Source organism: Lampetra fluviatilis, chromosome 63, assembly GCF_964198595.1.
Source record: "Lampetra fluviatilis chromosome 63, kcLamFluv1.1, whole genome shotgun sequence".
Taxonomy (NCBI): Eukaryota; Metazoa; Chordata; class Hyperoartia; order Petromyzontiformes; family Petromyzontidae; genus Lampetra; species Lampetra fluviatilis.
In genome coordinates this window covers 4,323,402-4,339,903 of record NC_136337.1, presented here as the reverse complement: position 1 = coordinate 4,339,903, position 16,502 = coordinate 4,323,402, and the positions used below count along the sequence as shown (strand labels likewise).

The 16,502-nt window shown below is 51.7% G+C and overlaps 2 protein-coding genes across 3 annotated transcripts in view; one reads left to right on the top strand and one right to left on the bottom strand.

Annotated features, from left to right (window-relative positions):
- Positions 1 to 473: 473 nt before the first annotated feature.
- On the bottom strand, positions 474 to 11,589 carry DUSP22 (dual specificity phosphatase 22). Its single transcript, XM_078881983.1, has 7 exons — positions 11,272 to 11,589; positions 8,654 to 8,687; positions 7,422 to 7,504; positions 6,088 to 6,137; positions 4,988 to 5,062; positions 2,369 to 2,540; positions 474 to 692 (listed from the first exon to the last, which is right to left on the bottom strand). The coding sequence occupies exons 1-7, from the start codon at positions 11,290 to 11,292 to the stop codon at positions 489 to 491; spliced, it is 639 nt and encodes a 212-aa protein (XP_078738109.1). The 5' UTR covers positions 11,293 to 11,589; the 3' UTR covers positions 474 to 488.
- Positions 11,590 to 15,749: 4,160 nt separating this feature from the next.
- LOC144951778 (serine/threonine-protein kinase Nek11-like) overlaps positions 15,750 to 16,502 on the top strand; it is a 28,008-nt gene continuing 27,255 nt past the window's right edge. Inside the window, exons 1-2 of one of the 2 annotated variants that reach the window (XM_078882150.1) lie at positions 15,750 to 15,914; positions 16,157 to 16,492. In XM_078882150.1, the coding sequence (XP_078738276.1) occupies positions 16,242 to 16,492 (251 nt within the window). In that variant the 5' untranslated portion in view covers positions 15,750 to 15,914; positions 16,157 to 16,241. Of the gene's footprint in view, positions 15,915 to 15,961; positions 16,019 to 16,156; positions 16,493 to 16,502 lie in introns of those variants that run through there. The other variant, XM_078882149.1, reaches the window with a different exon arrangement.

Here is a 16,502-nt window from a genome sequence, read left to right as displayed (position 1 = left end):
GTAGGGAGTGGGTAGCACGGCAGGGGTAGGGGATACACACACGGAACCACGCACACACGGAACCACAGGGCGACACACGAACCAACAGGCACCCACGCAGACCCACACACGACCCAGAGGAACCCACAGACAGACCCACCCACACGGACCCACACGAACGTCCATACAGACCCACCCACACGGACTCACACGGACCCACACGAACGTCCACACAGACCCACCCACACGGACGCACACACGGCCCACAGGAACCCACAGGAACCCACAGGGACCCACACGGACGCAGAGACGGACCCACATGGACGCAGAGACGGACCCACCCACACGGACCCACACACAGATCCACCCGCACACACCCACACGGACCCACCCACACGGACCCACACACAGATCCACCCACACACACCCACAGGGACACACAGGGACGGACCCACGCGCGTCAAACCCCCCCCATCCGCACCCCCACCTCGCCCGCCCCACCGGCCCCGCTAGCGGAAGCCGTCGCTGTCTGGCTGCGAGGAGGAGCCGAGGTGGTGCAGCGAGTACGATGGCTGTCCCCTCGGCGGCCAGTGCGCCCCGTCCCGGGTGTCGCGGTGCTCCTGCTGCTGCTCGTGCCGGGCGAGGAGAGCGCGGGCCTCCAGCTCGTCGTCCGGGGACGGCTCCCCAAACTCCGCGCGCAGCCACTGGCGCGTCTACACACGCAGGCAAAGACGAAGGGGAAGTACGTCAGGGGTAGGGGCGCACACACGGACCCACGTGAATGCACACACGGACACACGTGGCCGCATACACGGACCCACACGGACCAACACAGACACACACGGACCCACGTGGATGCACACACAGACACACACAGACGTACACACGGACCCATGTGGATGCACACACGGACCCACACGGACGCACACACGGACCCATGTGGATGCACACACGGACCCACACGGACGCACACACAGACCCATGTGGATGCACACACGGACCCACACGGACGCACACACGGACCCACGTGGATGCACACACGGACCCACGTGGATGCACACACGGACCCACGTGGATGCACACACGGACCCACGTGGATGCACACACGGACCCACACAGACGTACACACGGATACACACCAACCAACACAGACACACACGGACCCACGTGGATACACACACAGACCCACACAGACACACACACGGACCCAAGTGGATGCATGCGCGGACCAACGCACGCCCGGACACGCGCACAGACGAACACGGACCCTCGCACAGACGAACACGGACGCACGCAGACCCTGGCTACACACGGAGTGGAGTTTGTGTGTCCTCCCCTGTCCTGCAGAGCGAGTGAGTGAATGTGCGAGTGTGAGTGGAGATTGTATTCTCTCCCCCTGCTCTGCATGGCTTTCCTCCGCTTTCTCTGCCTCCTTCCCATAACCACAAAACAAAATAACCGTGCAACGTAACTGATACTGTGGCCCAAAACACCCCAGTGCTGGGAGTTTAGATGCCAATGACTTGCTTTATATTACAAATAGCAACTTCACATTCTCCTGCAAAAACGTAATGAATGACGCCGCGGGGTTTTATATCGCGCCCTTCACTTCCAGCGGGGGGGGCAGCCACATTTGTAAAGGGCACCCCCAGTAACAGCTGCCCCTGTGCGGGACAGCGAGACTGAGCACCTGGCCTGCAAAGCGGCCATCAGTTTGCCAGTAGGAGGAGATAAAACGAAAACTATTTTCTCTTTTACCAGGTAAGGCCCACTTTTTTACCAGGTAAGGCCCAACTTTTTCAGAAGTGACCCAGCCATCACAGATGAGAGCTCAACGAAGCGGCTTATCATCATCACCACCACGTGGAAATGTGTCAATACTCTGAACGTGTGACGCCGATTCAAAATGTGGAGGGAAAAATTGGAGGACCCGAAGAAAATTCCACGCTGCCGCAGGGAGAGAGCTAAAGAGAGGACACGCTAAATATAGAAGAGGCGTCAGGGTCCGGATCGAACTCACGACAACCGCCTGTATACCAGCCGAGGGAGATAACATCTCCACGGGGAGAGAGAGAGGCGACAGACTCCAAATATACAGCAGGCGTCAAGGTCGGGATCGAACCCACTACCTCCTGTAGACCAGGCGAGGTAGTTAACATCTCACCACGGAGAGAGAGAGAGAGAGACACGAAAACTCCAAATATACAGCAGGCATCAGGGTCGGGATCGAACTCACGACGGGCCGCCTGTAGACCAGGCGAGGTAGTTAACATCTCACCACGGAGAGAGAGAGAGAGACACACGCAAACTCCAAATATACAGCAGCAGGCGTCAGGGTCGGGATCGAACCCACGATGGACCGCCTCCCCCCCCCCGTGTCTCTGCCCACCTCCGTGAGCTGCTCGTTCTGGAACATCTGCAGCTGCTGCTGGAAGCCGAGGTTGGGGTTGGCGCAGGTCCTGGCCGTCTTCACCGCCACGAGGGCCTCCTCCCAGCCCAGCGACGTCACCGTCATGATGTAGGCCACCACCATGGTGACGCTCCGGGACACGCCCGCCAGGCTGGGGACACAGCAGCGACGAAGATGACGACGACGACGACGACTCAACGGCGATCGCAGCCTCGCGTCGATTGTTGATTCGCACACAAGCCATGCGTGACAACCGACGAGGTTGGTTTGCAAAGAGTGGCGTGGGTGGGTGAGTGGGTGGGTGGCTGAGTTGGTAGGAGAATTTGTGGGTGGGTGGGTGGGTGAGTGGGTGAGCGGATGAGGTGGTAGGAGAATTTGTGGGTGGGTGAGTGAGTGGGTGGGTGAGCGGGTGAGTTGGTAGGAGAATTTGTGGGTGGGTGGGTGAGTGGGTGAGTTGGTAGGAGAATTTGTGGGTGGGTGGGTGAGTGGGTGCGTGAGCAGGTGAGTTGGTAGGAGAATTTGTGGGTGAGTGAGTGAGTGGGTGAGCGGGTGAGTTGGTAGGAGAATTTGTGGGTGAGTGAGTGAGTGGGTGAATGAGTGGGTGGGTGAATGAGTGGGTGGGTGAGTAGGTGAATGAGTGGATGGGTGAGTGGGTAGGAGAATGAGTAGGTGGGCGAGTAGGTGAGTGAGTAGGTAAATGAGTGGGTGGGTGAGTAGTTATACGAGTGGTGAGTGGGTATGAAAATTAGTGGGTGAGTAGGCGAGTGAGTAGGTGAATGAGTGGGTGGGTGAGTAGGGGAGCGAGTAGGTGAATGAGTGGATGGTGTGAGTGGGTAGGAGAATGAGTGAGTAGGTGAGTGAGTGGGTGAGTAGGTGAGTGAGTAGGTAATTGAGTGGTGAGTGGGTATGAAAATAAGTGGGTGCGTGAGTAGGAGAGCGAGTAGGTGAATGAGTGGGTAAAAGAATGGGTGGGTGGGTGAGTGGGTAGAAGAATGGGTGGGTGGGTGAGTGAGTGGGTGGGCAGGTGAGTAGGTGAATGAGTGAGTGGGTCACCGTGTGAGTGGATGATTGTGTGGATGATTGTGTGGATGAGTGTGCGAGTGAATGAGTGGGTAGGTGGCGAGTGTACAGTATCACAAAGCAGCATTCAATAAAGTCACAAAAACCACATGCGTAACGAACAACAAACAGTATATCAGTGACAGCATGCTAGTGGTAGGACCGTCATTGGGACCACAAGGGAATGCAGAAGTGAAAGAAAGACCTGCTTGGGTTTCCCCGCAGATACAAGTCGACAACCACGAGGGTGAGAGTGACAGAGAAGAATGCATACAGAGAGAGAGAGTCCGCATGAAGCCCAGGGGTGGTTAAGTGAAACCGCGGCATGCGTATACGTCACGTACATTAGTTGAACTTCGTTCGCACTGCACGTAGCAAACCGTGCTAATCAGAGGTACGGAGGGAAGGACAACAAACTAAAGAAATGAGTTTGTCAATCTAGATGATTTAATAGCTCCAGTGGCTTCCTGATATCAGACGGAAGAGCGTTCCAGACGGCCGCAGAAGCAGCGCATCTCGAAGTGCCGCGCGATGCGGTAACCACCATCTTTGTTGTCCTTCCCCCGCACCTCCGATCAGCGCGGTCGGCTACGTACGAGGGCGAAATAGTTTAACGTACGTGCATGGAGAGAGACGCTGAAAAGTTCTGAACTCATGATGATAAACGCAAATTGCCATGTTGACGGTGCACGTCCCTTTGTAACTGCGGTGGAAATGAACGCAAGCCCATTTCGATTTCGCTGCCTTCACCGTGTTGAGCGCGGCAGTTGTGTTACGTGTACAGTTTACGCATGCCGTCCTAAATGTTTCACAATTTAATTATGATGAACGCAGTTGTGCAACTGTGTGATGCAATCTTCTCATGTAGATGTAGAGCAACGACTACAAATTCACGTTCAAGTAGTCAAGCACATCTTCTTGGTTCTTTCGGTAAAGTCACGTAGAAGGGAAATAATAAAATAATAAAAATACAACACAATAAAATACAATTCTCACGACGTTTCGGCCACAACGCAAGCAGCCGTCCTCAGGTGAAGAAACAGGTCTGTCGGGAAGACTGTGAGAATTATTTTATTATGTTTTATTTTTATTATTTTATTACTTCCCTTCTACGCGACTTTACCGAAAGAACCAAGAAGATGAATCCCTGCAGTCACGAAAGCTTTAAATCGAAATTTGAACTCACATCGTTGAAGGTTAAGGCTGCAGTACGCCAATACCAACACCCGCCATTCGCCACTAAGTGATGGTGACGTCACCACGGCACCTGTGCAAGGCCTGATGCACTTTGAGGCTGCCACGTGAAGTGTCGAAGGCTCGCTGCTGGCAGGAGGTCACGGGACAGACCCAGCAGGTGCCATGGGTTGACCGAGATGATATAGATCATTGTAAACACAGAGCGAACGGGGAGTTACTTGATTATCGTACTTGATTATCGTACAGCGCCGCTGTTTTACGTGGAGTTTCAGCAGCTCCAACGGTGAACCGGAAAAAGGCCGAGAGGTGGGAAATAAACCCAACGGAGAGGGGGGCACTTACCAGTGAACAAGGCAGCCCTTCTTTTCCAAGCGGCACTTGTGGATGAACTGGATGCAATCTTTAAAATGCTGCGTCCTGACGGAAGAGAGAAAAAGATGAGCGCGCCTGAAACACACGCAACACGTTTTCACGACAACGCCGGTCTTCCGTGAATGAACACTTATGGCTAGGAGATGTTAACTACCTCGCCTGGTGTACTCTCTCTCTCTCATCATCATCACGTTGGCTAGGAAATGTTAACTACCTCGCCTGGTGTACAGGAGGTCGTGGGTTCGATCCCAACCTTGACGCCTGCTGCTGTGCATTTGGAGTTTGCGTGTCTCTCTCTCATCATCATCACGCTGGTTAGGAGATGTTAACTACCTCGCCTGGTGTACAGAAGGTTGTGGGTTCAATCCCAACCCTGACACCGCCTGCTGCTGTGTATTTGGAATTTGCTTGTTCTCCTCGTGGCCACGTAGATTTTTCTCCGGGTCCTCCGGTTTTCCCCTCCACTCGCAGAGTATTTGGCTGCTATAAATGTCCACGTGATAAGCCACTTCGTTGAGCTATCGATTGTGGCCAGGTCGCTTCTGAGGAAGAGCTACATCGCTTAGTGGGCCTTTCCTGGCCAAATAAAACAAAGTAAATCTTAAATTTCGATTTAAAGCTTTCGTGACTGCAGGGATTCATCTTCTTGGTTCTTTCGGTAAAGTCACGTAGAAGGGAAGTAATCAAATAATAAAAATAAAACATAATAAAATAATTCTCAGATGCTGTCTCGCCGACAGCCCTGTTCTTCACCTGAGGACGGCTGCTTGCGTTGTAGCCGAAATGTCGTGAGAATTATTTTATTATGTTTTATTTTCATTATTTTATTACTACCCTTCTACGTGACTTTACCGAAAGAACCAAGAAGATGAAAGTGAATCTTAGTTTATCTGAAAGCGCGTGCGATGCTGTGACCGTCTTTGTTCGATGGCCAGCCAAGAATGGTTTCTGGTCTCCCCGGTTCTCACCCGGTTCGACAAAATCGCCGTGCAAACTCAAAACGTCGTCTTAAAAAACCGGGGGGTTGGGGGCGTGCATGTGCGCAAGGGATTACAGGCGGTGGAACTCACAGGTTCTGCGAAGGCGTGTCGGACACTTGGATGCAGAGGTAGGTCATTTCCTACGCGAGAGAAACGGCGCACGCAGAAGGAAGCGAAAACACAAGGCGTTGGGGGGGGGGTCATCGTGAGTGGTTCGTAATGGGCCCAGGTCAGGGACACTTTGCACGTCCCGAGTTCGAGCTCTGGGTCACCAAGCCTAACCGTTAAACTTTGGGAACCTATTCAAGTTCATTGATTAGGTATAGCCCTGTGAGCCGTTCGGCTCTTGAATCGGGTGCAACCGCAACAAACAAAAAACATGAACAAGAAAACATCTTAAAGTGACTAAGTGCAAACAGAAAATCCAAGAAAACACAGCAAAATATTGCAGAAAAAGCACCATACACCAATGCTGTGTGCAAAAATCCCAGTGGGATGCAAGTCAAACAACAACAACCACAAGACAACTTAGATTAAGGCAATCAGTCTTACTCTGTACTACAACAAACAAACATGGCCAAACCAAAAAACTTTTCGAAAATCACCAAAATAAAGCCATAAAAGCAATGAAACAGTGGTCATAGGAACTGTAACCGAATTTTCACAATAAACAACGTAAACAACATGTATTACCAAAAACCCTGCAGCCATAGCTGTCTGCATGAGTCACTCCACAACAGCAGGAGCATCAGTCGGAGTATCAACATTTTTCAATGCACCTTTAAGATCAGCACACTAAATCAAAACACAGATCATACTTTGTGTTGAAGCGCTAGCGTTGGGTGACTCACGACCCGTAGGTCGACAAAGGCAAAGTCAGAGAGTCAGTGCACATCAAGTTGTGTGCTGGGTTTGACCCAGAGGTTGCAATCGGGTACCCGATACCCGTACCCTACCCGATACCCGGCTACCCGTACCCGGCCGGGTACGGGTAGGCCGTGAGTCACTGGTGAGTCACCGTTTGTCACTCATTTCCTAACGTCTTGTCTCTTCTCACAATTCAAGTTCCTAGAATCAACCCACCCGCGCCTGCAACATGGCTTCATCCCAGAGGTCGCAATCGGGTACCCGATACCCGTACCCTACCCAATACCCGGCCGGGTACGGGTAGGGTACGGGTACCCGTTTGCGACCCTGGTGCGGCCGGGTACGGGTAAGGAATCAAAACCCGTTTGCGACCTCTGGCTTGACCTCTGGCACGTGGAGCTACAGGGCCCCACCCCTCCCCCACCCCTCCCCCACCCCTCCCCCACCCCTCCCCCACCCCTCCCCCACCCCTCCCCCACCCCTCCCCCACCCCTCCCCCACCCCTCCCCCACCCCTCCCCCACCCCTCCCCCACCCCCTCGTGGTGGTGCCCCACACCTCCAGAGCCTCCCTGGCCGCGTCGTGCACCGACAGGATGTGGCTGATGTTGTGATCCCGCAGCTGCTTCAAGTCGGCGGAATCTGGCGAGGTGGGGGAGGGTCAAAGTAAACAGCTGCATGGCAGATCTCACACAAACACAACAGCAGACAAAGATCTCCTCCCGTGCAGCCCCGCCCCCCCCTTCCAATGCGTTATCATGCGCACCAACAGGGACTTGCGCACACCACCCGGCCAAATCTCTCTGGGGTCGATCAAAGGAGCCGCCACCCTTGTGGAAAGTCAGCCATGGTACCATCCTGTGGATATACTCGTCCTCGCCCATGGGAACGTGGAATTTCCACGACCGACACAAGAGGGACGCGAAATCAGATGTTTGTTTTGAGCCGAGAGATCATTCGGCTTTCTTTCAAAGTTTATTGAAAGAATTTTCCAAATTTCTGGTGTAAATGCTTCACCCCGAGCTCTCATACTCTGATGGTGCATTGTCTTTGAGTTGTGCGCCTTTTGGCGTCATCTGGTCCAACACCAATGGAGACTAGGCTCTAAGAAAAGCTGTCTCGGGTGTGGACCAATCAACTTCAAGGACAGTGCATATCATTACCATTATCAGAGTTGTTTCTTTTTGTTTGCATTTTGACTGCTTGTGTTGCGGTTATTGCAAACATGATGCCTTGTATAAAGGTGTCAGTTTTTGTACCAGTTGAAAGGGTAAAAACCTATTACTATATTTTGCCACTGGTAAAGGAGATGTCTCATAGTGTAAATGCTTACCCCGAGCTCTCAATACTCTGATAGTGCACTGTCTTTGAGTTGTACGCCTTTTGGCGTCATCTGGCCCAACACCAATGGAGACTAGGCTCTAAGGAAAGCTGTCTCAGGTGTGGACCAATCAACTTCAAGGACAGTGCATATCATTACCATTATCAGAGTTGTTTCTTTTTGTTTGCATTTTGACTGCTTGTGTTGCGGTTATTGCAAACATGATGCCTTGTATAAAGGTGTCAGTTTTTGTACCAGTTGAAAGGGTAAAAACCTATCACTATATTTTGCCACTGCTAAAGGAGATGTCTCATAGTGCTGCTAGACATGTTCACGTGGTCCCGATATCCACCAAAAAGTAGCAACAGAACTCAGTGGGGCCTTGCACCGGGTAAAATACAAATAGATATCATTGACCAGAAAACCAGAAATAAGATATTACGATTTAAAATGCATTTTAAATACTGCACCTTTAATGTTGCCCAGGTACAAGCCTTCCAACACCTGCAAATACACACAAAAAGCATGCAATTTAATGTTGAGCACAACATTTTTTTTTCTCAATACAAAACAAACCGATTTAAATATTCTTTGGTTCTTTCGGTAAAGTCCCGTAGGCAGAAAATAAATTAAATCGCGACGTTTCGGACGCTTGTGTTGCGTCCGAAACGCAACACAAGCGTAGTGCATAGTAGTGTAGTGTATAGTAGTGTATAGTAGTGTATAGTAGTGTAGTGTATTGTAGTGTATAGTAGTGTAGTGTATAGTGTAGTCACTACACTATACACTACTATATACTACACTGTAGTGTATAGTAATGTAGTGTATAGTGTATAGTAGTGTATAGTAGTGTAGTGTATAGTGTCTTGTATTGTAGTGTATAGTAGTGTAGTGTATAGTGTAGTGTATAGTGTAGTGACTACACTATACACTACACTACTATACACTACACTGTAGTGTATAGTAGTGTAGTGTATAGTGTAGTGTATAGTAGTGTAGTGTATAGTAGTGTATAGTAGTGTATAGTGTAGTGTATAGCAGTGTCGACGGGGGATCTTTGCTTGGCAATGATGGCAACTTTTCGTGTCGTGAGATATGGAGGCGACCCCCCCTTTGGTTGATGGTCTTCATTCAGCAGCGGATAGACCATGTCTGATGGCTGTTGCGGTGAGCGCGAACGATTCCCGCTCACGGCCACCACCACGATCATTAGAACCGGTTCTGAGCCTTCTCCAGGTTGACTCAGCCTCAAATGAGTATCTGGCGCGCTGTGTAGGAAACGTCGCCACTTGGGGGGGAGACAAAGGCGGCCGGGCGTGGTGTTCTGGCCACGCCACCCACCCCCTCGTGTGCCACAGTGCCGGCCTTCATAGGTGCTGCTGCTCGCTAACAACACTGTTACAGGCTACACGGGGGAGGGGGGGTTCTTTGTTTTGGGTGTCTTTGTGTTGGCGCCTTGCAATGAAGAACCCGACAAACCGGATTGTTGTGGACGGCAAGGCTGGACTAGCCGCTCACTCCAACCCCAGCGTGGTTCTGCCCACAACACCCACCACGTGGTGCTAGCCACAACACCCACCACGTGGTGCTAGCCACAACACCCCCCACGTGACCCTGGCCACAACACCCACAACGTGACCCTGGCCACAACACCCACCACGTGACCCTGGCCACAACACCCACCACGTGACTCTGGCCACAACACCCACCACGTGACCCTGGCAACAACACCCACCACGTGACCCTGGCCACAACACCCACCACGTGACCCTGGCCACAACACCCACCACGTGACTGGCCACAACATCCACCACGTGACCCTGGCCACAACACCCACCACGTGACCCTGGCCACAACACCCACCACGTGACCCTGTCCACAACACCCACCACGTGACCCTGGCCACAATCACCCACCACGTGACCCTGGCCACAACACCCACCACGTGACCCTGGCCACAACACCCACCACGTGACCCTGTCCACAACACCCACCACGTGACCCTGTCCACAACACCCACCACGTGACCCTGGCCACAACACCCACCACGTGACCCTGGCCACAACACCCACCACGTGGTTCTAGCCACAACATCCACCACGTGGTGGTGCCACAACCACCCCCATGTGACCCTAACCACAACCACCCACCACGTGATCTTGCCACACCCCCCCCCCCACGTGACGTTGGCCACAGCCACCCCCCACGTGGTCTGGCCACAACCACCACCACGTGGTCTGACCACAACCACCACCACGTGGTCTGGCCACAACCACCACCACGTGGTCTGACCACAACACCCCCACGGGAGGAGGGGGGGGGGGCTTTACCTGTTGCTTGCGCATGCACTCGGGGGAACGGTGGGGCAGCGGTTAGCGCGCTGCGCTACGAACCTGGGCGACCCGAACTCCATCTCCGCTCGCGGCCACCACCACCACCAACAACAACACCACCACCACCACCAACAACACCACCACCACCAACAACAACAACACCACCACCACCAACAACAACACCACCACCACCAACAACAATACCAACAACACCACCACCAACACCACCACCAACAACACCACCACTAACACCACCACCAACAACACCACCACTAACACCACCACCAACACCACCACCAACAACACCACCACCAACACCACCACCACCAACAACACCACCAACAACACCACCAACACCACCACCAACAACACCACCACCAACGCCACCACCAACAACACCACCACTAACACCACCAACACCACCACCAACAACACCAACAACACCACCACTAACACCACCACCACCACCAACAACACCACCACCAACACCACCACCAACAACACCACCAACACCACCAACACCACCACGAACAACAACACCACCACCACCACCAACAACACCACCACCAACACCACCACCAACAACAACACCACCAACAACACCACCAACAACACCACCAACAACACCACCATCAGTAGTGGTGGGGGGGTGGTGGGGGGTGGTGGTGGGTGGTGGGTGGGGGTGGTGGGGGGGAGACCCCCCCGGGGAGACCCCCCCTGTCAATGTGAAACAGGCGAACTGGTCTCGCTCTTACCTTGTTCATGCCGTTCCCCATCGCGCGCGACGCCTTTGGGACGGTTTAAACGGAACAGCAAATTGGCGAGTGGTGGTGGGGGTGGTGATGGTGGTGATGGGGGTGATGGTGGATGTGGTGTTGGGATTGGTGGTCGTCTTTGTAAACACGGCGCCTGGGTAGCTCTTCGGATTGAGGGAAGGAGGGATGGATGGAGGGGGCGGTTCTTTTAAAAGTTGTTACGAACACGGCGAAACGACGCAGGCTTCGAGATCACCACTCGCTAACGCGCAGCGCACTGTACCCACTGTACCGCCGTGCCCACGGCTACCGCTTCCTTCTGCGCGGGTGACGTCATCGGTGTCTACCGTGACGTCACGGTGACGATTCGTTTTGAGGTGACGTCACTTTTCATGATGTCATCAGCATTTTCACTTCCGCGTCTTCACTTCCGTGACGTTCCTCTGCGATTTTCACTTCCGTGACGTCATCCGTGTCTTCGCTTCCGCTGCGTCGACGTGTCTTCAATTCCATGACGTCATCCGCGTCTTCAACTTCCGTGACGTCACGTGTTGTTCGCGATACCCGCTGTGTCCTCACTTCCGTGACGTTTTCCGCGTCTTCACTTCCGTGACGTAATCCGTGTCTTCCACTACCATGACGTCATCCACATATTACCCTCTGTGACGTCACTCCACATTTTATCTTCCGTGACGTCACGCTATCACGTCCGTGACGTCACGCACATAATTTGTATCATAACTTACACACATCATGGGACCTCCTTTGCCAGTAACAAAATATGTGAAGAGGTGTTCACCATCACTCTGATAGTGGCTGAGTCTTTGTGCTGTGTACGCCTTTTGGCGTCCTCTGGTCTAAGGGGCCGTCCATAAATGACGTCACGCACCTGAGGGGGTCAGACATTTGTGACGATGTGTGACGAGAGGGGGGGGGGTTGAGAAATGTGACGTCACATCAAAATGCGCAACTTTAAATAAATATAGACAACACGTTCTACTTAATTAAATAGACTTTTCAATAAATGTTTTCTCCTACAACATCAGAGTGCAGCGGCACATTAAATACGCACTACAATGACAATAGTTTAAAGCGATTTGAAGCACTCACTCACTGGCCCACTCACTGGTGCTGGCGTGTGATTGGCTGGTGTGGTGTGTTAATGACTGGTGCTGGCGTGTGATTGGCTGGTGTTGGTGTGTTAATGACTGGTGCTGGCGTGTGATTGGCTGGTGTGGTGTGTTAATGACTGGTGCTGGCGTGTGATTGGCTGGTGTTGGTGTGTTAATGACTGGTGCTGGCGTGTGATTGGCTAGCGTGTGATTGGCTGATGTTGGTGCGTTAATGACTGGTGCTGGCGTGTGATTGGCTGGTGTGGTGTGTTAATGACTGGTGCTGGCGTGTGATTGGCTGATGTGTTAGTCTGGTGCTAGCGTGTGATTGGCTGGTGTTGGTGCGTTAATGACTGGTGCTGGCGTGTGATTGGCTGATGTGTTAGTCTGGTGCTAGCGTGTGATTGGCTGGTGTGGTGTGTTAATGACTGGTGCTGGCGTGTGATTGGCTGATGTGTTAGTCTGGTGCTAGCGTGTGATTGGCTGGTGTGGTGTGTTAATGACTGGTGCTGGCGTGTGATTGGCTGATGTGTTAGTCTGGTGCTAGCGTGTGATTGGCTGGTGTGGTGTGTTAATGACTGGTGCTGGCGTGTGATTGGCTGATGTGTTAGTCTGGTGCTAGCGTGTGATTGGCTGGTGTTGGTGCGTTAATGACTGGTGCTGGCTTGTGATTGGCTGGCATGTGATTGGCTGGTGTTGTTGCGTTAATGCCTGTTGCTGGCTTGTGATTGGTCCTTCCCGCTGCAGTGCCAAGATTACCCCGCCCCCCCAGCCAGCCAATAATGAACGAGCCCGCTGTTGCCCCGGCAACGCCGAGTGTGTGTGTACAAGAGAGTTAGTCGCTGTGTCTACAACCCGCGTTGATTAAACGGCGTAAACCCACCGCGTTGTAAACAACACGTGATATTATTATTATTAATATTGGTTAAGTTAACCAGGAGCGGCGGTGGTGGTAAAGCCTCTGAAAGAAAGACCCTGAACGTCACCTGACTTGAGTCAGATAACCAACACGTTCGTCCACGTTCGGCGCGAAAGAAGTTCAACACATTCTAGATTTGAAGCTTTCGTGACTGCAAGGATTCATATTCCTAGTTTTTTTCGGTAAAGTCACGTAGGTAAAAAAACTTTAAAATTAATCACTTGATACAGCGAGCGTGCTGTGACGGTTCCACCTGAAGACGGAAGCTTGTGTTGCCTCCGAAACGTCGTGATTTTTATTTTATTTTTTATTTTACTTTTATTCATTTTTTTTTTACCTACGTGACTTTACCGAAAAAAAATTAAAATAAGTTCAACACACACTCACATTACACACGTGCAGGTACTGCTGCTACTGCTGCTGCTGCGTCTGCGTCGTTACTAACTCGCACAGCTTCTTGTGAGCGAGAACCTTTTAGAATCAGAATCTGCATTGATACTGGGGGAAATCCGATGAGCCGTAAAGCTCTTTGACAGATTTACAGAAAAGGGGCACGTGGTCAGAACGTAACAACAACAACAACAAACAATTTTAAAAAAATACCACCAAAGGAATGCAAAGTAGAGGAAAGGTAAAACACATCGCTTTGAAAGAAAAAAAAAATGCAAATAAAACTAAAACTTTATTTTGAGTTTTACTGAAACCGTTGGCATCTTTGTTAGAAGCGACCTGTGCACAAATGATGAATGATCAGCCGAGTGGGTGAGTTTGTGTGGTTGTAAGCGCGCCTGGCCGACTGTCTGTGTCTCCTTACACCAAGGTCATCTTTATGGTTCTTTCGGTAAAGTCACGTAGAAGGGAAATAATTAAAAAATATAAATAAAACATAATAAAAGACATGTATTTTATTATGTTTTATTTATTATTATTTTATTCTGATGCATGCATCCTTAATTAATTCAGGCTGTATTTTAAACCAAAGAAAATGTATTTTTTTAAATTAATTTTACCATCTTCTTGGTTCTTTCGGTAAAGTCACATAGAAGGGAAATAATAAAATAATATAAATAAGACAGCGTCTGTCTTTCCGACAGCCCTGTTCTTCACCTGCGGACGGCTGCTTGCGTTGTGGCCGAAACGTCGTGAGAATTGTATTTTATTATGTTTTATTTTTATTATTTTATTATTTCCCTTCTACTTGACTTTACCGAAAGAACCAAGAAGATGGTAAAATTAATTAAAAAAAATACATTTCTTTGGTTTAAGATACAGCCTGAATTAATTAAGGATGCATGCATCAGAATAAAATAATAAAAGTAAAACATAATAAAATACATGTCTTTTATTATGTTTTATTTCTATTATTTTATTATTTCCCTTCTACGTGACTTTACCGAAAGAACCAAGAAGATGAATCCCTGCAGTCACGAAAGCTTTAAATCGAAAATTCCTGCCTAAAATATTAAAAAATTCAGTAACACATGGGATGGAATATTTATTAGATTTTTTACAATAATGTTGAATAGTGTATTGTATTACATTGCTCTGTTTTTACTTTTTTTACCATTTCTTGTTTCATTGTATGCTATTAATGGCAGAGATTATGGATTAATAAAGTACAACCATAACCACAATATATTGGGGGGGGGGGGGGACATTTTGAGCATATTTGAATATTTGGGGGGGGGCTGATATGTCCCCCCCCCACCGTGTAGCATATTATTAGGTGCCAGGGACTCCATGAGATGATGGGACAATAGTCGAAAGAAGTTCAACATATGTACAGCCCATAAGACGAGCAACCCCGGTTGAGAAAAAAAACATTGACTCTGGTATTGGCCGCGTAAACAAAGCGGTGCTTCTAAAATCTTGCTGCTTGAGTGTAGGTAGTGTGGTATCTGTGTGTGGGTGTGTCTGTGTGTGTGGGTGTGTGTGTGTCCCATAGGACGTTCACATGTTTGTGTGCGCACGCGTGTAGAGGAGCAGGAGTGGTGTGGTTAGTGCACTGGCTGTGTGGGTCGGTGAGTGGGTGAGTGGTTGTGTGGGTCGGTGTGTGAGTGGGTGGGTGAGTGTGTGGCTGTGTGGATGTGTGGGTGGCTATGTGGATGGGTGAGTGTGTGGGTGGGTGAGTGTGTGGGTGGGTGAGTGTGTGGCTGTGTGGATGTGTGGGTGGCTATGTGGGTGGGTGGGTGAGTGTGTGAGTGGGTGGGTGGGTGAGTGTGTGGCTGTGTGGATGTGTGGGTGGCTATGTGGGTGGGTGAGTGTGTGGGTGGGTGAGTGTGTGGGTGGGTGTGTGTGTGGCTGTGTGGGTGGCTGTGTGAGTGAGTGTGACTGTGTGGGGAGGAGCGGAGGGGGGGATGGGGGTCTTTGTGCGTGTCCCGCAGGAGGTAGTTGCCTGACTACGGCCCCCTATTCGGTGCCCCCCCGCCCCCCCCCCCCCAGGCTTGGAGGACTGTGAGGAGGACTGTGAGGGCCTTTTGTGTGCCACCGTGAGACGCCGTCTTTCTGACGCGCGTCGCCCGGGGCAACGTGACGTAGAGCAGCACACACGCACACACTCACCTGTGTGTGTGCGTGTGTGCGCGGCTTCCGACTCGCTCGCGCACACGCAGGTAACCACACACAGGTACACACGCACACACACACAGGTACACACGCACACTCACCTGTGTGTGTGTGTGTGTGCGCGGCTTCCGACTCGCTCGCGCACACGCAGGTACACACACAGGTATACACACAGGTACACACACGCACAGGTACACGCACAGGTACACACACAGGTACACACACAGGTACACACACAGGTACACACACGAGCCCACTAAGACGACCGCCTCTCCCTTGTGCTCCGCAGGTGACAGCAGGCGACGGTGCGCGACCTCCCGCGTGGCGCTGCCACCACCACCAGCACCGCCACCACCACCGCCACCACCACCGCCATGTCCAGGTTCCGCCAGGTGAAGCCGTCTCTGCCCACGCCGGAGCGACCGCCGCCACGGCCACCACCAACGCCACCATCACCATCGCCGGCATCGTCGTCGTCGTCGGCATCGTCGCCGGCCGTGGTGGGGCTGGAGGTGGTGGCGAGCCGCTACGAGGTGCAGCGCAGGCTGGGAGCCGGCAGCTTCGGCAGCGTCTACCTGGTGCGGGATCTCAAGGCCGCTGCTGCTGCTGGTGGTGGTGAGGCCATGTGAGTATTG